The sequence below is a fragment of the Lissotriton vulgaris genome, chromosome 4_1 (assembly GCF_964263255.1).
Source record: "Lissotriton vulgaris chromosome 4_1, aLisVul1.2, whole genome shotgun sequence".
Lineage (NCBI taxonomy): Eukaryota > Metazoa > Chordata > Amphibia > Caudata > Salamandridae > Lissotriton > Lissotriton vulgaris.
In genome coordinates, this window is record NC_141691.1 from 201,767,840 (window position 1) to 201,789,973 (window position 22,134).

General features: G+C 49.9%; 1 protein-coding gene across 2 annotated transcripts in view; it reads right to left on the reverse strand.

Annotated features, from left to right (window-relative positions):
• The window catches only part of STAG2 (STAG2 cohesin complex component), a 1,316,830-nt gene that overhangs the window by 404,087 nt on the left and 890,609 nt on the right, over positions 1-22,134 (reverse strand). For both annotated transcript variants that reach the window (XM_086918500.1, XM_086918501.1), the window contains 2 exons: positions 10,484-10,571; positions 10,302-10,382 (listed from right to left, as the gene is read on the reverse strand). In XM_086918500.1, the coding sequence (XP_086774626.1) occupies positions 10,302-10,382; positions 10,484-10,571 (169 nt within the window). The remainder of the gene's footprint in view (positions 1-10,301; positions 10,383-10,483; positions 10,572-22,134) is intronic.

Consider the following 22,134-nt stretch of genomic DNA (forward strand, 5'->3'; position numbering starts at 1 on the left):
AGTTGTGTCAGATTTGGATGGCCAGCCAGGGGTGGCATAATACATGCTGCAGCCTCTGGTAGGCCTTGGGTTCACTTATGCCCTGGGTACCTATGGTACACTGTACAAGGACTTACAAGAGTGACCCAATACCAATTGGTATATGCACCTAAAGTACATGGATGTCAATTTAGAGAGAGAACTGCTAGGCTGTGGGTCTGATTAGCAGGCCCACAGCCAGGGAAAGTCGTAAACCAGTGAAGCAAAAAGCAAAAATCTGGGGTGACCATAGGATTGCAGACCCTACTCTCCTACAGTTCACACTTGTGGATCTGTTGTGTCTGACTATTTAACAGATCTGCTATGGTATTTTGTACTCCTGGAACATGCTCGGCTAAGAGGAATATGTTTTGAGGTATAGCCCACCGCCATATGTTCTTTGCTAGCTGAGAGAGTTGCAGGGAGTGTGTTCCGCCCTGTTTCTGTATGTAGTACATGGCTGTTCTGTTGCCTGTGCGGACTAATACATCCTTGTTTGATATTTGCTTTTGGAATGCTTTTAATGCTAGGAATATGGCTAGTAACTCCAGGTGGTTGATATGGAGTAACTTTTGTTGTAGTGTCCACCTGCCTTTCATGGTGTGTTGCAGTAGGTGGGCTTCCCAGCCGGGGAGCGATGCGTCTGCTGTCAAGTCTATCTGAGGAACTGGCTCTAGGAACGGTGGTCCATTGGAAAGGTTTTTGGTATTCCACCACTACAGAGAGCGATTAGTCAGACCGTCCACCAAGACTAGGTCTGTTAATTGACCTTGAGTCAGGTTCCATTGGCGTGCTAAGCACTCTTGGAGAGGACGCATTTGAAGTCTTGCATGGGGCACTATGAAAATGCAACAGGCCATCATCCCTATGAGCTGCATGAACACTCGCACTGGAAGGGAGTGTTGTGGCTGAAACTTTGTGAGAAGAGCTTGCATGCTGACTATCCTTACCAGAGTGGGATAAGCTAGTGCTGTTGAGGTGTTTATTGTGGCACCGAGGTATTGTACTTTGGATGGTTGCAGACGGGACTTGGTGTGGTTTATTGTGAACCCCAAGTTGTGAAGCAGTTGGATAGTGGCACGAGTGTTTTCTACACGCTGGTTGTAGGAGCTGGCTTTTATGAGCCAGTCGTCCAGGTATGGGAAGACGTGGATGTGACGTCTTCGTTAATGTGCTTCCACTACCCCTTTTTTACCGCTTTGGCCGCCATAAGTGTGGCAGGGTATGCTCAGACGCGAGTCCCTTGCTCACTTTGCCACCGGATTCAAGCAAGCCGGGCTGAAGACGGCTGGAATGCCAGAAACCGGTCCTCGGAAGCTTGTTTCCGGTCCAGGGAAGGCATGGCTTGGCAGTTCGGGCTGGACTGTTCCCATGAGGCACAGGGTCAGACTGATTTGCATATAGCCATGTCTGAACTGGGGTGGCAGAGTGGGCTAAAGAACGGTGATGGATCAAACCCAGATCTTTTGACTGGGTGTGAGTGTTTGATTGGTTCAGATGCTCCGTCCATCACCACTTCTTTTGTACCGCCACTACTGCTAGGCACTTTGTGAATACTCTTGGTGCCATTGTGACTCCGAATGAGAGTACTTTGAATTGATAGTGCTGCCCATCTATTACAAATCTGAGATACTTTCTGTGAGCTTTGTGAATGGGAATGTGGAGGTATGTGTCCTTGAGATCGAGAGTAGCAAGGAAGACGTTTTGTAACAGAAGAGGAAGGACTTGTTGGAGTGTGACCATGTGAGAGCCTTAGAGAGCCGTCCTTCCGTAGGATAAGAAAGTATAGGGAGTAGACTCCCTTGTTTTGTTGGTGCAGAGGAACAAGTTCTAATTCACTTTTATCCAGTAGAGATATTACTTCTTGCTTTAGCAGTAATAGATGCTCTTGTGACATTTGACGCTGTTTGGGCGGTATGTTTGGGGGGTAGAAGTCCAATATAGGGCGTAGGCCCCCTTTGCCCTTCTTGGGAACCAGAAAGTAGTGGGAGTAACAATCACACCCTATTTCTGGCCCAGGAACGCGCTCGATGACCCCCTTGGCCAAGAGGGCCGTAACTTCCTCTTGCAGAAGACTCAAGTGATCCCCCGACAGGCGGTGGTACTGCGGTGGCATGGCTGGAGAGTTCACCTCGAAGGGGCGGGAGTAGCCCCTTCGAAAGATTTGCAGCACCCACCTGTCCGATGTGACGGTATTTATCAGTGAAACCAGAGGAACTCTGGTGTCATCCCTTATCGGCACACACTTTTTCGTGTTTCCTTGAGTGAAGAAAACACTTTCAAACCATTTTCATAGTATCTTCTTTTTATTTCATGATTTTCATTGTTGTTTATCAGATTTCATCGTATTTAATCATTCATACATCAGGCGATATCAAAAAGCATATCCAATGCATTTCGGGCATTCAAGTGGCATGCCCTTCATCAGGGATTGACACTACAAAAAGATGATATAAAGGGACATTTAGGATCAAAACGGATCTACATGGTATTTACATCAATATCATAGTAAACAATATTGCATTCATGGTTATATCAAGATTGTCGTCTCATAATCACCTATATGTCATGCATATTGTGGTGTACTGGTGATATGGGGAAAGGGTTGTGGTTAGCGTGCAAAGAAAAAAGTGCGCTGAAAAAAATATATGTTGTTCACTTACAAGCCTGGTGAACGTAGTCACGGTAATCTGAAAACGGGGGAAGAAAATGTTGAACGCTCGTTAGTAAAGTGAGGTCGGTGACATAAAAAAGCTCACATTGTTTTCGGTGCTGGAGATCAGCGTGAAAACTAACCTGGAGTTAAAGCGTCTCGCGTTTCATCCGGAGCTCGTTTTTCAAAATCGCCGGTGAAACTGATCAGTTTCCGGCGTTCTTAAATTCAAAGAGAGTTCCTGCGGTCATGCGCACTTTTTTCTTTGCACGCTAACCACAACCCTTTCCCCATATCACCAGTACACCACAATATGCATGACATATAGGTGATTATGAGACGACAATCTTGATATAACCATGAATGCAATATTGTTTACTATGATATTGATGTAAATACCATGTAGATCCGTTTTGATCCTAAATGTCCGTTTATATCATCTTTTTGTAGTGTCAATCCCTGATGAAGGGCATGCCACTTGAATGCCCGAAATGCATTGGATATGCTTTTTGATATCGCCTGATGTATGAATGATTAAATACGATGAAATCTGATAAACAACAATGAAAATCATGAAATAAAAAGAAGATACTATGAAAATGGTTTGAAAGTGTTTTCTTCACTCAAGGAAACACGAAAAAGTGTGTGCCGATAAGGGATGACACCAGAGTTCCTCTGGTTTCACTGATAAAGCTGTTATTTATACGTCGTGGGCCCTCGACGCCTCCTTATTGAGCACAACTAAATTAAATTGATCTGAATTAACCAAAGACATAAGAATCTAAGAAATACAAGCTGTGCATCTGCCTATATCCAAACGATGTGACGGTATGCCAGTGGAGGAGGTGATGGCGAACCCTGCCCCCCACTGGTGTCACATGGGCCTGAAAGCTCGGAAAGTTTCGAGGCGGATGCTGCAGGGGTAGGTGTGGACTGACCTCGCCATTGTCCCCGACAGCCGCCACAGCGGTTACCACGTCCGCCACCACGCTGGATGTTAGTCTGCGGGCCGCGGCTGGCAGGACGTGTGGGGGCACCCCTTCCTTGGCCACAAAAGGAGCGAAAGGCAACAGTTTCCTGGCTCGGGCCGAGAGGCCCAGGGACTTGGCCGTAGCCCTGGAGTTCTTAAAGCGCTCAAGCGCACTGTCTGCTTTGTCGCCAAAGAGGCGACGGCCATCAAACATCATGTCCATAAGGGTGTTTTGGACATCAGCCGAAAAGTTGGCGGACCTCACCCAGGCGTGGCGAGGAATCGCCAGCGTCGTTGCCATCCCCCTGCCCAGCGAGTCCATGGTATCCAGCCCACACCGGATGGAATACCGTGCCACATCTCGACCCTCCACAAGGGCTAGGGTGACTTTAGTCCGGACCCCCTCCGGACACTGTGGCAGCACGTCCGCGACCGTATCCCACAGAGAGTGGGTGTAACGGCCCAAGAGGCACGCAGTGTTGACTGACCACAACCCCAAACTCAGGGAGGAGAATACCCTTATCCCGTATTGCTCATACCTCTTGGATTCCCGATCGGGGGGAGCCGTCGGGAATGCGGTCTGGGAGTTAGAGGCCTGGATGATCAGGCTCTCGGGGTGAGGTGGGTGGACAGGAAGCAAGGGTCGCCCGGAACCAGGCGGTGGCACCTGGCCACGTTCCTATCTACAGGCGGACCTGTAGCGGGCTTGGACCAAGTGCCCAGAAGAACGTCTGACAAGGCTTCATTAAACGGCAGCAGAGGCTCAGCCGAGCTTGCCTGCAGTTTAAGGACCTCAGTGAGGAGGTTAGTCCTAACGGCCGCGACGGAAGGCTCAAGGCCCAAGGCCTTGGCAGCCCACGTCAGCACCACACTATAGGCAGCCCACTCCTCCGTAGCCACGGTAGGAGGGGAGACAAAACCAGTGTCGGGTGAAGTGTCCAGACCACTTGCCTCCCCTAGCTCACCTGCCCAGTCCTGAGAAGACTGGCACTCATGTGCCAGAGGGTCCTCGGACCCCTCCCAATCCTCCTCGCCACCCATCTCCTGATACTCGGGTTTTAAGGATGGGGCCGGGTAATAGAAATAGAAAACTTCTAGCGGCGTCAAATACAGCGGCGAGCGGCGCTACTCCGACGCCCGACCCGAATTGAGGGTAGGACCGGGGACATAGTCTTCCTGGGATGGCGCCGGGGGCGACACCCTGGGGACCGCTGTCAGCGAGGTCGTGAGGTCGACCGGCGACGACCCCGAGCTGGAAGGTCCCTGCGGCGTCGAGACCGAAGTCGCTGACAGAGCCTGGGCCGAAGCACCCGACGGCGCCGGGGCCGAAGCAGCCAGCCCGCTTGGGGACCCAGTCGGGGCCGCTTGGCCCGAAGGCGCCGCAGAACCCGACGGAGGAGTGAGCGACCTCATGGCCATGGGGAAGGCCTCAATCTCCTCAGGCGTTGCGTTCTGCCCAGGGACCGGCGAGTATGGAGCAGGCCGCGACGCCAGCGGCTCCGATGGAGCCGTGGAGGTGGTTTCGCCCGAACCCCCGGCCGCGTTGGCGATTGACGGGGGGAGTCAGAAAAGCGATGTCACCTCTTCGACTTCTTGTGCCTCTTACCTGAGGACTTCGAGCCCGATGACTGATGACCACTCCCTGAACTGTGGTGACTCCGCCCCCGCGACCGGTCCCTCGACCTCTTTCCGGACCGGGACCTCGAGCGGCACGGGGCTGACTGCCGGAGTGAGGTTCTGTGACAATTGTAAGTGGTGTTTTCGACTCGCTCGAATATGGTCGAGTTTGGTATCTATGAACCGCAAATGACGAGTTTAGTGGATGTACGCGTTTTCGCTATGCTAACCTAAACCGTTCGTCGTTTTCGTGGGTTTCTTTATCTGAACCCACGGGTTCCATTTTAGATACGGCATCCATTTTGTTTCTTGCCCTCAAGTAGCCAGCGAACGGACACTGTCCGCTTCGTGACCCTTGGATTCCCAAACTCTTGCGGAAGACACGTGTTCCTTTGAGGGTGTCTTTTATGACGAGGGGGATGACACTGCAAGGCAGATGGCCCCGCTCGAGGCTCATCTTGCCGTGCCGGTCTATTGTCTCAGTTGTGCATTCATTAGGCACGTCTCCTTTGATCTCTGCAATCGTGTTTCCGATATCACCCCCTTATACTCTTTTCAATCTGTCGACTATCTTTGGTCTTCCTCTGCACCTGTTTCTGAATCCTCCTTAAGTCGTTTACAGCCGGAATGGAATGCACTAATGTTGGGAAAATGTACTTTTACAGTTGGGAACCGGCGATGCTACTGTAATTATGTTCCGGACCCTGAATACATGAAAGCGACCCCCTATGAAATTTACTGTGGGAACTGGGTTGTAACCTTTTGTTTGTCATGTTGTTCTATGACGAAAAACTGTATAAAAGGAGCGATCCACAGATACAATTTGAAGCAGTCTCCTAGAACCTACATGCTATGTACTTCTTGTGACTTCTGTTTCCCTGCAGTAAATAAACCTCGAATCTTTGACGCTGAGGGAAGTGTCCCGTGTTTCTGTCATTTGTACGCCGGAACAGGTAACCCACGAAGGTTTCAGGTGTTGTCCCCTGGCACCGCTGGGTCTTAGAAAAACCCAGTCCTTCAGGAGCTCGAGTCGCTTGCGGGACCGCTCCAGTCTAGCTTTGGACGTCAGGGACCGGCAGTCGGGGCAGGACTTGTTGTCGTGGTCGGGGCCCAGACAGTGAAGGCACCGGCGATGGGGTACGGTAACCGACATCAGTCGGCTTCAATCGATGCAGGGCTTGAACCCGGGCATCCCAACCAGCACCGTCTTAGTCGAGAGACTTCGAAAGATTATCAAAAAGGATCGAAAAAGTTAGTCAAAAATTAAAGGTACAACTTTTTCCAGATCTGCGCCTGCTGGCGCGGAAAAAAGAATAACTGACATCAGCGCGCGAGGGCGGCGTCTAAGTAGCATCCCGGCGCCAACGACGGACCCGCAGAAGACGCCTACCGACGCGCAAGGGTACTGCTACGCAAAAGTTTCTGGATCCGGTCTGACGCCTGGGGATATTCTAAGGTAAGTAATCTAATACTAACCTGTTTCTTTCAGATCCGGAGCGCAGGAAACACATCCGAGCCCGATGGCGGAAAAAAACAATCTGAGAATGGAGCCTATGCCCATGGGCAATGTGGTCCAAAAAGAGGAGTCACCTACCTCGTGACTTCCAAAGAAGTTTTCAGGACAACACTAGGTGGCCATCTATGCACATTGTGTAATCTGCTGCTCATATGCCTCGAACTAAAAAGTTTCTGGATAAAGTGTAGTACCTGGGAATATTTACAAGGTGAAAACTCTGAGGTAAGTAGTATCCATCAAAGAGGAGCTATAGATTTACCATATCTGCGGGCCAAGATGTAAGAAAGTGGCTCTGTATATACTAGTTCAAAGTAAGGTCAGTGTGCACAGTCCACAGTCTCCAGAGGTATGGCAGAGGCTAAAGTTAGATATAACCTTACTCTCTAACGTGGTAGCTTGGTCGAGCAAAAAGGCAGTATCAGAGGACAGTGTAAAGCATTTGATGTAGACACTCAGTCAGCAAATGGTCTGATACACTCAAGAACTGAACTCTAGGCCGTTTGTATCAAAAATATATAGTAGTTTTATTTTAGAACCAACAATAGGTATCAAAATATACTTTCTTGGAATGAGTTACTTTAAATACTTTTCAAATACGCAATAGACTTTGGACTACAATAGTTACAGTTGTTGCAATAGACAACAGTTTCAAATACCATGTGACTGAGCGAATTGGGAATTTCTAGTTAAATGCAATAGATTACTTTATGGATTACTTTTCTAACCACAGGACTGGATCCTAGATACAGTCCTGGGACATCTCCTGTAAACCATTGAGTAAAAGTGTTTTGGTTACAGTTGTGATTTTTTAAGGAATATTATTGTATTTTAAAAGTTGACACTTCGAAACTTTTTCACACAGAATGACCGATGTTATCCTATGGGAGGAAATTCACTTAGCTGGTAAGTAATGTTATCGTTACTTTTTCTTACTCTGTGTTGGATCCTGGATCCAGCACTGGTATATCTCCTGTAAACAATTGTAAGAATGTGTTTAAGTCATACTAGCGATTTTTAAGGAATATTTATAAGTTTGGAAATTGGACACACAAGGTTTTCTGGTGAAAACCAGACAAGGGTTTCCTATGGAGGAAAATGGAGTTAACAGTAAATCACGGTTCTAATTAAGGTTCAGTGCTGGGCTGAAAGATACAGCACCGGCTGATTTTTAGTGAATATTTAAAAGTTTTAAAACTCTACACTTAAAAGAAATTGAGTGAAACCAGTCAATCTTACTCTATGGAAAAAAAGCGAGCTATCTGCTTTTGAGTAAGTACTCGACTGGCAGAGTTAAGGTTCTGGGCATAGACTCAGGGGTCTCCCAGGGTCAGGTAGGTACAGTTGTTACACCCTCAGCGGCACAGGGGCAGCCGGGTGTAGAGCAAGTAGGCCCAATGTTACCCTATGGAGGATAGGGGGCCTTCGGTTCGTGGCTGCTAGCAGCAAAGGCCACGCGGCTGTGGGAGCGGAGCTCCTGGTCACATACAGAGGCCAAGTGGGGAAGTAGAGTAGGGTAGTTGCTGCACTTCCAGTTGAACAATGGCTGCAGGCTTGGGGACGGAGATTCTTCAGGTGCAACCACCACTCGAGAGGTAAGTTGGGATCTTGGAGGATAGGTAGACACCAAGGAGTTGGGCACAGGGGGCCGTGGGGCGTCGGGAGCAGGGGTGTCTTTGGACGTCGGAAAATCTTACCCTCAGCTGGTCGCAGTGGGAGGGTCCTTGTTGTGAGGCTGCAGGCTTCATCAGGATCGTCGAGGAGGGTCTTTGGGCACTGGATTCCGGGTCACAGTCGCCGGAGGGACGTCCTCAGGGTCTTTATCCACTCAGGCACGGGCCGGGCACAGAGTGTGCTGGATTTGCAGTTCCTGGCTGGCACCAGGGGTTGTTGCTGTTTGGGAAGAATCACTGCTCATGGGAGTCCCAGTCTTTAGATGAGCACGGCAGGCAGGTCTTCCGCGGTTTTCGAGGTTGCTGTCCGCAGGAGACGCCGGGGTTTTAGTAGGAGCAGGTTCAAGGATCACCAGGCCAGTAGGGCTGGGGCCAAGTCTGTTGGTGTCGTCCTCTTATTAGCAGCTGCACTGCAGGTCTTCTTGTTTCTTGTTGTTCTTCTTGTTTCAAAATCGGGATCTGAGGAAGGAAGGTTCAGGGTGCCCTTAAATACTAAATTTAGAGACGTTACAGGTAGGGCAAGGATCAATGGGTCCCTGTCCTGGAATGAGTACACCCCCTATCCTGCTCCTCTACTGTGGGAGGGGGCAAGGGCCTAGCTCTGATTGGGTAGGGCTCCCCATCCTCAAAGATGGCGGTAGCCCGGAGTTGTGCTTCACTTCTCCTCTCCTACCTGAGGGGTGGAGTTGGCACAGGCTGGCACACCCCCTTTCCTCACTTAGTTTCCCGTCTGTCTACCCGCCAGAGTGGGGGTCAGAACCGGTGGGGGCCAGTTGTAAGTACAGCAACTGGCCTGGGGAAGCTCACAAAAGGCGGCATTCCTTTGAAGCTTCCCCTGCTCGTCCTAGGGGGGGGGGGGGGGGGGGGGGGGGGAAGGGGGGGAGGTTTGGCACCTTGTCCCAGGATGTGCATTGTTTCAGGCCCCTGAGAGCGGCAAGCTCTCGACCCAGGGGTCCAGGCCCAGAAACAGGTCTGGTGGTGGCAGCCTTGGTAGCCATGCAGTCAGGACACTGGGAGTTGGTTAGGTTTCAGGGGCACCTAGAAGATGCCATCTGTAGTGCATGTTACATTAAATCTCACACTGGCATCAGTGTGGGTTTAATGTGCTGAGAAGTTTGATATCAAACTTGTCAGTGTAGCCATTATGGTGCTGTGGAGTTCGTAATGACAACCTCCCAGCACCATATACTATTATTGGCATCACTGCACTTACAGTGCCCAAAAATGGCCCTGGGTACTGTAGGGGCACAGGGCTCCTGCACCTGTGCCCACACCACTGGCATAGTGCACCCATCTAGAGGGGTGACTGAGGTATGCCAAGGCAGTGTGTTTGTGGGCATGGCACACAGGGATGTGTGCCATGTCGACTCTGTTTAGTTCTGCACCAAGACACTCAGCCTGCAAAGGCAGTGTGTGTGTGTCAGGGCCCCTAAGGGTGGCACAATAAGTGCTGCAGACTTTGGGGGTCTTCTCTGGTCACAGTGCCCAGGGTACCACTTACCAGGGGCTGACCTGTGGTCAAAGATGCCAATTGGGTTTTGGTTTCAACACAGTTGCAGGGAAGGAACACAGGCCCTGGGTACTTGGTTGGCAGGAACCCAGGGCACACTCAGTCAAAGTACATCAGCAATTCAGCAAAAGGTGGGGGCATACTATGCAAGAAAGATGGCACTTTCTTACACAAGTTAATGGCCACTACAAAGGAAATCTTATTGGCCACCAAACATATGGAGCAACTTTGCAGTGATTTAAACATCATTAGTAATGTTAGAAATAAGTTATCGCCCACCGATTAACAAAACAAGGAGTAGGAGGAAAAAGAAAAGAGTCTGATTAATATAAGAAATAAAAACATACCTTTGTGGAACCACTTTCTGAAATTTTTGCTAGCTGCCAAAGTATCACATAGTGTGTGCACTGCAAGGCATGAGTAACAATCTGCAATGAAAGAAAATATTTGTATGTCACTTGTATAGATCAAAGTAAAAATTCTGAATTTGATATATATATATATATATATTTATCTATATTGAACAAACCTGTTCTGGCATGTCACCATTTTCAATACCAATTTTCAACAGTTTATAATTGCTTCCAAACATATCCCATCTGGAAAGGTCATGAGCACTATGGACAACACACAGAAAACAAAGATTAGAAAAATGGCAATGAACTAATTGACTAAGTAACTGAGGATTAAGTTTAAGAGCAACACAGGGAAGAAAGTTTCATCCGATGAATACATTAAACAAGCTTTTAAACAATTATATTTTCACAAATTTCTAACATCTTAAATGATTCCTTTGTGGAATACTTGTGACGTGTCAATGGAGCAGCATACAAGCATAAAGCTCTCCATCATCTGTAAAGTCAAGGTTGTCGTTCCTTGGGAAATCAGACGTTATCCCCAACATGTGGAAACAAATTTGTCATCTTATGATGAAAAAAATTATCACGTCTAAAACGTAAACGGTTCCAAATGTAAAAAAATAAAATAAACAGTTCAGGGTAAAAAACCACTAGCTCTTTAAAGGTCAACAGTGGTGTTTATTTGCCTGCAGTACGAGTTACTTACCTTCGGTAACGATGTATCTGGTAGAGACTATTCTAGCTGCAGATTCCTTCACGTAGAATTATCCAAAGGCCTGAGACTGGTTCCGGGAACTTTTTGCCATAGCATCCCAGCGTGCTGGAGGCGGGGCAGCATCAAGATACTCCACCCAGGTGTCGTCCATATAAGTGATGTCAGAGAGATCACGTAGGCCCCACCCCGGCGTGCCTACGTCAGTTTTCTTCGGAGAACTTTTCCGCACCACAATGCGGAGCCACCAGGCAAAAAACTGGGAACATGGTAACAGTGCGCAAAAGAGTATATAAAAAGGAAAAAGAGGAAGACACCATAAGGAACAGTGCACCACTGCAGGAACAGAGGAAGAACAGAGCAGAGCCCTGAGCAGCCAACCTGTCAGTACATAGCCCCCCCCCCCTAACCCGGAGACAAGGAACTTGCGGTAAAGTCATGACACATGTAGCAGGCCTACAACCCTCACCCCGTAACAAGGAAGGGGAGCCAGTCCCAACAGGCAGGAACCACCAAACCTCCAAGCCACCCCAGCATAAAGGGCAACCACCCCCCGGTAAACAAGGGGAAGGCACGACCAGAGGACCCCAACTCAAAGGGTAGCAGAGGGGCCAGGACACCTATTAGCAGGAGGAGGGAGGGAAGGAAGGGTAGAGATTGAAGGCAACCCTCCCCAACCTGGAACAGCCAGAGTAGCGGGGCACAGGAGCACCGCAACCCCATCTCCCAAAGGACCATAGAGGAGAAATTAACAGCAACAAGACGGAGCCACCATCAAGAGCAAAAGAAGGTACTCACAGGACACAGAGCCCCCACCGGGAGGCGAGTACCGAAGACCAGCCCTGGGGTCCTCGCAGAATGGGGAGCGAGGACCCCTGGAATCTGCAGCTAGAATTGTCTCTATCAGATACATCGTTAACAAAGGTAAGTAACTTGTACATCTGATAGAGAATACTAGCCGCAGATTCCTTCACGTAGAATAGATACCCTAGCAATACCCACAGGGAAGGAGGGTCTGCAAAAGGACCCCATCAGTCTGGACAGTACAAAGGGCCCCACAGGGGACTAGACCTGCGGACCAGTGAAGTAACCTCGTCCCTGCCAGGCAAATGGCCCCCCACAAGTCGAACACCAGAAAACGCCAAGAGGGATGAAGAAGGAAGAAGGAAGACTAAAGAGGTCCATACATTCACAACAGAGGAACCAAGGGCAAGGCCGGCGAGGCCGAAGCACCCCACTCCACCCCCAAGGCAACCGAGCTTCCATCCATTGCATGGCCAGGCAGAGGAACAAGAAGAAGAAGAAACTGAGAGGGCCCAAAGAAAAAAGGGAAATAGGGTGGGCCCACCCAGAGGGAATGCACAGGCCAGCCAGAATGGTACCCAAGCCATAAACTGCCAGAAGAGCACAGAAGCACCCCAGCTCTCAGAACAAGAGCAGAAAGGATAGGAAATGCCCGGCCACCCTACACCAAGGGGCTGCGCACACACCTCATGAAGCAATAGCAACATACAGAAATGCCATGGAGAACAGGCACCTAAAGGCAACCAGCACTCCCCAGCAGAGCTTAGCTATATAACAGCTACCACTACCCCACATAGGATACGGTAAGTCCCACGACATGGGAACCCTCTTTGGAAGAACTTCCGCAGCAGAGGAAAAAACAGAGTCACAGGGAAAAACGTCCCCGCGGAAGGCTTGACAAGCAGCCCGAAGAAAAACAGAAGGCCTAATCTCAGGGCCAAGTCTGTGCAACACTCCAGCAAAACAACACACAGTCAACAAGGGGCCGTTCAGCAGCCAACAATGCCCAAGTCTCAGCAAGGAGGACTCAATGGCCAGAAAATACAATCCACAGGAAGGGCAACCGGCCCAAGAATGCCCAGAACCAGCTCAACTCAGCAGTCACTGAGGAGGTGAATGAGAAGGAGGAGGAGGATAAGGGGGAGGAGGACGGAGCCCTGCCAGGAACCTCTGGATGGCGGAGTCCGCCGGGACATAGAACAACAGGCTGCCATCAAACGGAAGATCAATCAGCCGCTCCCAAATGTTTTCAGGAAACACGCCATCCCGAAGCCAAGCATGGCGACGGAGGGTGACTAAGGAAGACATGTCCCGGCCCATCACCTCCAAGATGTCCAGAGCGGAGAATAAACGCCGCCAGCTCCCGGCCATCCAACGCATGATGCCATAAATACACCTGAACAGTCTCTTGGGAAGCTGCGGATCCCAGAGACTGAGCAGAGTCCCACAAACAAGAGGATGCCCTAGCCAATACACACAAGGTGTTCAGGGCCCGCAGGGCAGCGCTGGTCGAGGCGAACATGTTGCGCCTCCAAGAGTCTAGAGTCTAGACAGTGAGCCTCCCTGGACGGCAGAGTCAACAGTGGAGGCAAGGAGGGAAAACCTGTCCGCAACAGTGGACTAGCCGCAGTGGAGTGGAGGGAAAGGCACGTCAGGTCACACAGCGCCGGAAGGTGCCGTTGCAGAAGGTGTTGAGGCACCGGACCCCCTAAAGCAGGACGCCTCCAAGTCCCCGTCAGGGAAGAAAGGCGAGAACCCTCAAAGGGAAGCAAGATCTCCCTTCCACCAGAGCCCTGGTGGAGAACCTCCAAGAGATGGTCCACCGGGAAAAGAGCAATCGGGTCACCCATGCGCAAAATGCCCACAGCCGCGGACAAAGCGTGAGCGAAGGCCGCACCAGACTCTGTAGGGTCCTGCGGTGGAGCAATCAGCTCCTCGGTGGTCAACGGCTGCAAACTAAGATGGCCTTTCAAGAAGCCAAGCAGGACAGGCAAAGACCAGACCTGGAAGTCAGCAGGAACTGAAGAATGGGGGACCTTTCGCTCCTCCGACGAACACCTCGGCCTCAGAAATGGTAGGGAGCCACCCTTCGACGACACCTGTGAAAAAGAAACCACACAGCAGCCAGTCTCCGGTGAGGACGACACCAATATGCAGCCAGCCTCCGGAGAAGAGGGAGCGTCCGAAGACAAATCCACGGCACGACCTCTGTGTGGAGCCGTTAAGTACGCCGACTGAGGCAGGACATCAACACCATCCGGCGCTGCGGGAGACGCCGGATAGGGTTCCTCCAAGTCACACCGCGCTGGGGAGTGGAGCCGGAGCCGAACTGGCCAAGGGGTGGCGCCGGAACAACGCCGACTCTACCTCCGCCGAGGCAGCCGCCTGCATGGAGGATCGAGAAGGACCGAGGGAGTGACAGAAAGCCCTCCGCCAGCCTCAGCCCAGAATATGGCAGAGGTGACCCGGTGACCCATGCAGCAGCGTCTGGGACGACTCGCCTTCCGACGAGGCAGCCGCCCGCGGGGAGGGTTGAGAGGGTCCGGAGAGGGACGAGGGGTACCTACCCAGCCTTGACCCAGAGAGGGACGAGGAGAAGTCACCAACACTTTGGCGGCGTCAGCTCAGCAGAGGATGAGGCTCTCGCCTGCCCAGAGGGCCGAGCGGGTATGCGACCAGAGCCCGGCGACCTTCCGCAACACCACAGGGACTCCCACGGGAGTATGAGGCGAAGCAGTGGCGCCGTGGTCTAAAGGAGGGACCCCCGAGGGGCTGCACTCCAACAGCACCACATCCTCCGAGCCTGGATCCGAGCCAGTCTGCGCCAGGGCCGGACCCGCCGGCGGCGCTGAAGAGGGCCCCGCGCAAGGCAAGGGATCCGCTGATGCCCCAGGAGGGGAAGGAGGAGGAGACGCCAGCGAGGCCTGCAAAGGCGATGCGTATGTCTCCATCTGGACTCTCAACGCCCCATCACTGGGAAACGGTGGATATGACGACACGAGGGCCGCATCACCTGCGGAGAGCCCACGACCCTGGCAGGCCAGACACCAGACCCGGAGGACAAACTGAAACACTTACCCACCAGGGAGCGACGCTCACGCGACATCGGAGAAGGGCAAGGACGACTACCACGGCCGTATCTGAAGTCGTTTGCCGAGGCTGAACGAGGGGAGGAAGCCGACCTGGAGAGACGAGCCACGAGTAGTTTCATCCGTCGCTCCCGCTGCGACTTCGGTTTAAAATTTTGGCACGCCTCACAATCAGTGGTGCGGTGATACTCCCCTAAACACCACACACAAATGAGGTGAGGGTCTGTCGCCGACATAAGATGCCCACACAACGTGCAAGATTTGAAGTCCAAAGGCATTCGCACACTGTTCCACCAAAAGAAGAGACAAAGATGAGGAGAAAAGGGGCCTTAAACAGGCCCGCGCAAAGACCGGATCCACGTTGCACGCGGAATTAGAAAAAACTGATGTAGGTGCGCCAGGGCGGGGCTTATGTGACCTCGCTGACGTCACGTACGCAGATGACGCCTGGGCGGAGTCGCGTGATGCTGCCCCACCTCCGGCACGCAGGGATGCTGTGGCAGAAAATTACCATATCCAGTCTCACGCCTGGGGATAATTCTACGTGAAGGAATCCACGGCTAGTAGTCTCTATCAGATTGCTGTTCTTTGACAGAATGTGCCTTGGGCTCCTGCTAATCAGGTACTCAGGGCCTATGTTCCTTCCCTAACATTTCATTGAAGCTTAAACCCAATTGACATCTCTGGCAACAGGTCAGCCCCTGGTAAATGGTACCACAGGTACCCAGGGCACTGTGACCAGAGAAGGCCTTTAAGGGCTACAGCACTTATTATGCCACCCTTAGAGGTCCTGTACCTTCACACTCACATACTGCCTTTGCAGGCTTCATGTGTTGGTGCAGAACAAAGTGAAGAGTTGACATGACTACAACTCACTGCCCAGGCATAGATCAGTCACCCCTCTAGGTGGCTGCACTATACCAGTGGTGAGTGTACAAGTGCATGAGCCCTGTACCCCTACAGTATCCAAGTCCATTCTTAGACATTGTAAGTGCAGTGCTGCCATTAAGAGTATATGGTACAGGAAGTTGGTCATTATGAACTCCACAGCACCATAAAGGCTACATTGAAAACTGAGAAGGTTGGTAAAAGTCTCCGTAAGTTAAACCCAAACTGATGCCAGATTTAATGAAAAATGCACACAGGGGGCATCTAAGAGATGCCCCCTGAAAAACGACCTACCACTAGTGTCCAGGCTGAGTGGCTGCTTTCAGCTGGCACCACCTGACATGTTTCTGGACTCCTGGGTCGAGAGCCTGCTGCTCTCGGGGGCCTGAAACAATGCACATCCTGGGGCGAGGTGCCAAGCCTCCTCCCCAGGATGGGCAGGGTTCACGAAGGGGAAGCTGCAAAGGCACGAGCCTTTGTGAGCCTCCCCAGACCATTTGCTGCTTTCAGAAACTGGTCCCCACTGGTTCTACCCGCCACTTGGGGCAGAGAGCTGGCGGGAAAAACAAGTGAGGTAAAGAGGTGTGCCCACCTCTCCCAACTCCACCCCTCAGGTGGGGGAGGCGAGGTGAAGCACAGGTCTGAGTCCCCGCCATCTTGAGGATGGGGGGGACCCAACCAACCAGGGACAGGCTCCAACCCCCATCCCACTGGAGGGTGGCAAAATAGGGGGTGTACCCACCAGAGGGAACGGACCCATTGGTCCCTGCCCTTTACCTACCTGTAACGCCACTAAATCTAGTATTTAGGGGGCACCATGAACCTTGCTTCCTCAGATCCCGAAACGATAAGAAGGAAAGAAGTAGTACCGAACAACTGTGCAGCCAGCTAACAAGAGGAAGACGCCCACTGACTTCGCCCCAGTCCTACAGGCCTGTCTCCCCGTGAACCTGGTCCTGAGAAATCCATGTCTCTCCTGCAGCCAGCAACCTCGAAAACCCCAGGGGACCTGCCTGCCTTCACTTCCAAAGACTGCTTCTCATGTGAACACAGGATTTTGTCCAACTGCAACCTCTGGCAGGAGCCGGAAACTGCAAATCCAGACCACTCTGCACCCACCGAACCCAGCCAGAGAGGAAAAACACCAAGAGATCACCAGGGCGATCCTAACCAGAGATCCGGCAACCCCTGACCTGCCTCAAGCATGCAGCCGACTCCTGCAGTCTAAATTCAGAAAGCCCCACTAAATGCGACCGTGAACTGGTAAGAACATTCGACCCCAAGAGGCATACCTGCACCCGACACCCCACGGCCCAAACCAACGGTGCCTAACCAACCCTTAACTTCACAACTTACCTCTCTAAGTTGTGGTTGCACCCAGAAGTCCTTCGCCTCCCTGCCTGCAGTGCTTTTGCAAACCGGAGATTCTCCATTGAAAACAACAGGGTGCACGACGTTGAAACAGCACTCTGCACCCGGCCACCTCAGTGCCACTGAGGGTGCACAGTTTGTGCTACTTTGTTTCCCCATTTGCCCTGACCTAAACGCTAGGAGCTTTGCTCCCACAACCCAGTAGCCTGCTTGCCAGAAGCCACCAACTGGAGACCCCCTATCCCCCATTGGATAACATTGGGCCTTAACACACTACACCCGGCCGTCCTAGTGGCGCTGATGGTGTAACAAGAGTGCATCACTGACCCTGGGGGACCCCTGAGTCTAACCCCAGAACCTCAAGTCCCACAGTCAATAACTTACCTGTGAACCGATAACCGGTTTTTCTACCATAGGATAACATTAACAATTTTCTTCCAAAAAAGTTTTAAGTGTGGACTTTTGAAATCTAAAAATATTCCTTAAAAATCGCACGAGTAACCAAAACATATTTACTTACCTGTTTGCAGGAATTGTCCCAGTGCTGAATCTAGGTATCTAGCACTGTGTTAGAAAAGTAACATGAAAGGAAAATGCTACTTGCCAGTATGCATCTGTTCTTGGAATGTAGAGCTGCAGAGTTACACACTGTGCATAGATGGCCACCTAGTGTTGGGCCCGGATGTTTGCAGTTTGTTTTTGTTCTAGAAAGTCTTAGGAAGACACAGGATAGGGGACTCCTCCTTTGGATCATACTGCGCATGGGCATCTGCTCCATCCCCAGATTGTTTTTCACCATTAGGGAAGTGATGGAGTTGGATAAGAAAAGAAGTGATGTCCATGTAATTTGTATCTAATTAAGATAATACTGGAACAGATAAAGGTAGCCGGGGAGGCAGGTGGGCGTGTGTAACTCTGCAGCTCTACATGCCAAGAGCAGATGCATACTGGTAAGTAGCATTTTCTGTTCGAGGCATATGAGCTGCAGATTACACACTGTGCATAGATTGTATAGCAATATCCATCTTTAGCGGCGACCACCAGTATCTGTTGCAGTTGTTTGAAACAGAGATTTTAGTACAGCCTGGCCTACAGTGGCTTGTTTAGTTTGCATATCTACACAACAGTGTTTTGTGAATGTGTGCGGTGTAGACCATGTAGCTGCTTTGCATATATCGTCTAGGGGAATGTTCCCTAAAAATGCCATTGAAGCCCCTATTTTCCTTGTAGAATGGGCTTTAGGAGGAATAGATCATGTACATTTAGCTTTGTGGTAACAGATTTGTATGCATTTGACAATTCACCTAGGTATCCCAGATTTTGATATGGGATTACCTTTATGTGGTGGTGAAAAAGACACAAAAAGTTGTTTAGTTTTACGAAAAGTTTGTGTCCTTTCAATGTAGTAAAGCAATGCTCTTTTGACATCTAAGATGTGAAGGGCTCTTTCTGCAACTGTATGTGGCTGCGAGAAAGATACAGGCAGCCCAACAGACTTTAGATGGAAGGGTGAAATGACTTTTGGAAGGAATTTAGGATTAGTACGGAGAACTATTTATTATGGTGCATTTGCAGAAAGGGTTCTTGAATGTTGAATGCTTGTAGGTCTCTAACTCTTCTGAGAGAAGTAATGGCTACTAGGAAAATTAGGAATTACAATTAACATTCATATAACGGTTCAAAGGGAGGTCCCATTAACGGTGTGAGAACAATGTTTAAGTTCCATACTGGTGAAGGTGGTGTTCTGGGAGGGATTACTCTTTTGAGTCCTTCCATAAAAGCCTTTATGGCAGGCACTCTAAAAAGAGATAGTTGTTGTCTGTTTTGTAAGTATGCTGCAATGGCAGGAAGGTGCAGTCTGATAGATGTGTACGCTAAATTACACTTTTGAAGGTGTAATAGGTATCCTATGATGTATTGAATAGACACATCTAAAGGATTGATGTGGTTGTTTTGACAGTATATTACAAACCGTTTCCACTTAGCTGCATAACATGCTCTAGTGGTGGGACGTCTAGCTACTTTAATAACAATCATACATTCTGGAGGGAGGTTAAGGTAACCAAACTCTGACTTTAGGAGTCAGATCGCTAGGTTGAGCTGAACTGGGTCCGGGTGTCTGATCTCTCCATGGTTCTGCGTTAATAAGCGTGGAGATAGGCTTAGTTTCTGTTGTGGTACCACAGAGAGTTGCAACAGAGTGGTGTACCACGGTTGTCTGGCCCAAGTTGGAGCAACTAGGATGAGTCTTAGGGAATGTTGCTGTAGTTTGCGTACTACTAACAGAAGTAGTGGGAGAGGAGGAAAAGCGTACGCCAATTTTCCGGACTAGTTCATCCATATTGCATTGCCTTTGGACAGCGGGTGTGGATATCTGGCGGCAAAGTTTGGACATTTTGCGTTTTCGTGGGTGGCAAAGAGGTCTATCCAAGGTTCTCCCCACAGTTGAAAGAACGGTTGAAGAACTTGCGGATGATTCCCACTCGTGGGCCTGCTGTGTCTGACGACTTAGCAGAACTGCTATGGTGTTTTGTACTCCTGGAACATGTTGGGCTAGGAGGAAGATCTTAAGTGGTAAAGCCCATCTCCATATCTGCTGCGCTAACAGAGAGCTCCAGAGAGTGTGTCCCCCCCTTGTTTGTTTATGTAGTACATGGCTGTCATTGTCTGTGCGGACTATGGCAGAGTTGCCGGATACTTGCTTTTGGAATGCTTTTAGGGCTAGAAATACAGCTAGTAACTCCAAGTGGTTGATGTGGAGTAACTTTTGTTGTGATGCAGTAGGTGAGCTCCCCAGCCGGAGAGCGATGCGTCCGCTGTTATGACTATTTGAGGAACTAGCTCTAGAAACAGGCGGCCTTTTGAAAGGTTTTTGGTGCTCCACCATTGCAGGGAGCGATGAGTCAGACTGTCTACCAACACTAGGTCTGTTAATTGACCGGGAGCCTGGTTCCATTGTCGTGTTAAGCACTCTTGAAGTGGACGCATTTGTAATCTTGCGTGAGGTTCTATGAATATGTAGGATGCCATCATTCCTATGAGTTGCATGAACACTTGAGCTGGAAGAGAGTGTTCAGTTTGAATTTTGTTAGGAGAGTTTGTACACTTGTTATCCTGGCTGGAGAGGAATAGGCTAGTGTTAATTCGGTGTTTGTTGTAGCGCCAAGATATTGTTGTACATGTGACAGTTGCAGATGTGACTTGGTGTGATTTACTGTGAATCCCAAGTCGTGGAGCAGTTGAATTGTGGCGTGAGTGTGTTGTACACACTGGCTGTATGAGCTAGCTTTTATGAGCCAGTCTAGATAAGGGAAGACGTGGATATGCTGCCTTCTTAAGTGTGCTGCTACTACTGCTAGGCATTTGGTAAACACCCTTTGTGCAGTTGTGACTCCGAATGAGAGTACCTTGAATTGGTAGTGCTGACCGCCTAGTACAAATCCAAGATATTTTCTGTGCGCTGTGTGGATGGGAATGTGGAAGTAGGCGTCCTTGAGTTCTAGAGTGACAAGTCGTTTCATAACAGGAGTGGAAGGACTTGTTGGGAGTGTGACCATATGAAAATGATCCGACTGTATGTAAATGTTTAGAGGTCTGAGGTCTAGGATACGTCTTAGAGATACTACCTTCTTTGGGATTAGAAAATATAGGGAGTATACTCCTTTGTTTTGCTGATGCTTTGGGACTATTTCTATTTCATTTTTCTACAGGAGGGATATTACTTCCTGTTTGAGCAGTGTTAAAAGTTCTTGCGACATTGGACGCTGCTTGGGTGGTATGTTTGGGGGGGTGGATGTTCGCTCTAGACAGTAACCTGATTGAATTATTTGAAGGACCCACCTGTTTTCCCAGGCTGGTAGGTATTGTTGTAGTCTTCCCCCGACAGGAGTGGAATGGGACGGGGAAAGGGAAGGGGAGACATTGGGCAGGGGTAGAGGCAGAGCTGGAGTTGTTGTTTTTACCTATGCCTTTGTTATTGTTACCCCTGTAACCTCCCCTTTGGTAGCCCTTACTATATGTGGATTGTGTAGGGGCTTTGTATGAGGTAAAAGGTGTGTCTGAGGAGTATCCCCTGGTGGCGCCTCGACAACATGAGCGGCGAAATGAACGTCTGGGAGCCTTCGACTGCAGGGCTCCCATGGATTTGGCTGTATCTGTATCCTTTTTCATTTTTTCAAGTGATACTTCTACATTGGGTCCGAATAAGTGTTGCTCATCGAAGGGTTGATTAAATATAGCACTTTGGACTTCAGGTTTGAATCCTGATATGCGTAGCCAGGCATGTCTACGTAATAAAACACTGGTGTTAACTGCCCTGGTGGCAGTGTCCACTGCATCAAGTGCACACCGAATAGAGGTGTTTGTAATATTTTTTCCTTCTTGAATAAGTTCATTAGCTCTATCTTTGTTTTTATCAGGGAGGTGTCCCATTAGTGATTCTAATTTGTCATAATGTGCCCTGTCCTATCTAGCCAATAATGCTTGTGTATTGGCAATACGCCACATGTTTGCAGCTTGAGACGCAGTTCTTTTCCCTGATGCGTCAAGTAGCTTAGACTCTTTATCTGGTGGGGCAGTTTCACCTGATGTTTGTGAGTTTGCTCTCTTGCGTGCGTTGGAAACTACAAGTGAGGCTAGTGGTACTGGACCTTTAATATAAGCTGGGTCTGGAGGGGCAGCGATATACTTTTTCTCTATTCGAGGGTTAATGACCCGAGTTCTGACTGGGTCTTTGAAGACTTCGGGTGCATGCTTAATCACTCCTTTAAGCATTGGTAAAAATGGATGAGGACCTTTAAGCATTGTCAAAGGTATCCATTAGAAAGTCTTCATCTACAGGGTCTGTATGCATATCTACTCAATGATAGTGTGCGGCTCTGTGTATCAACTGATTAAAACCCATAGTGTCTTCCGGTGGGGAAGGCCTTGAGGGGTATATGTCATATTGAGGGACATT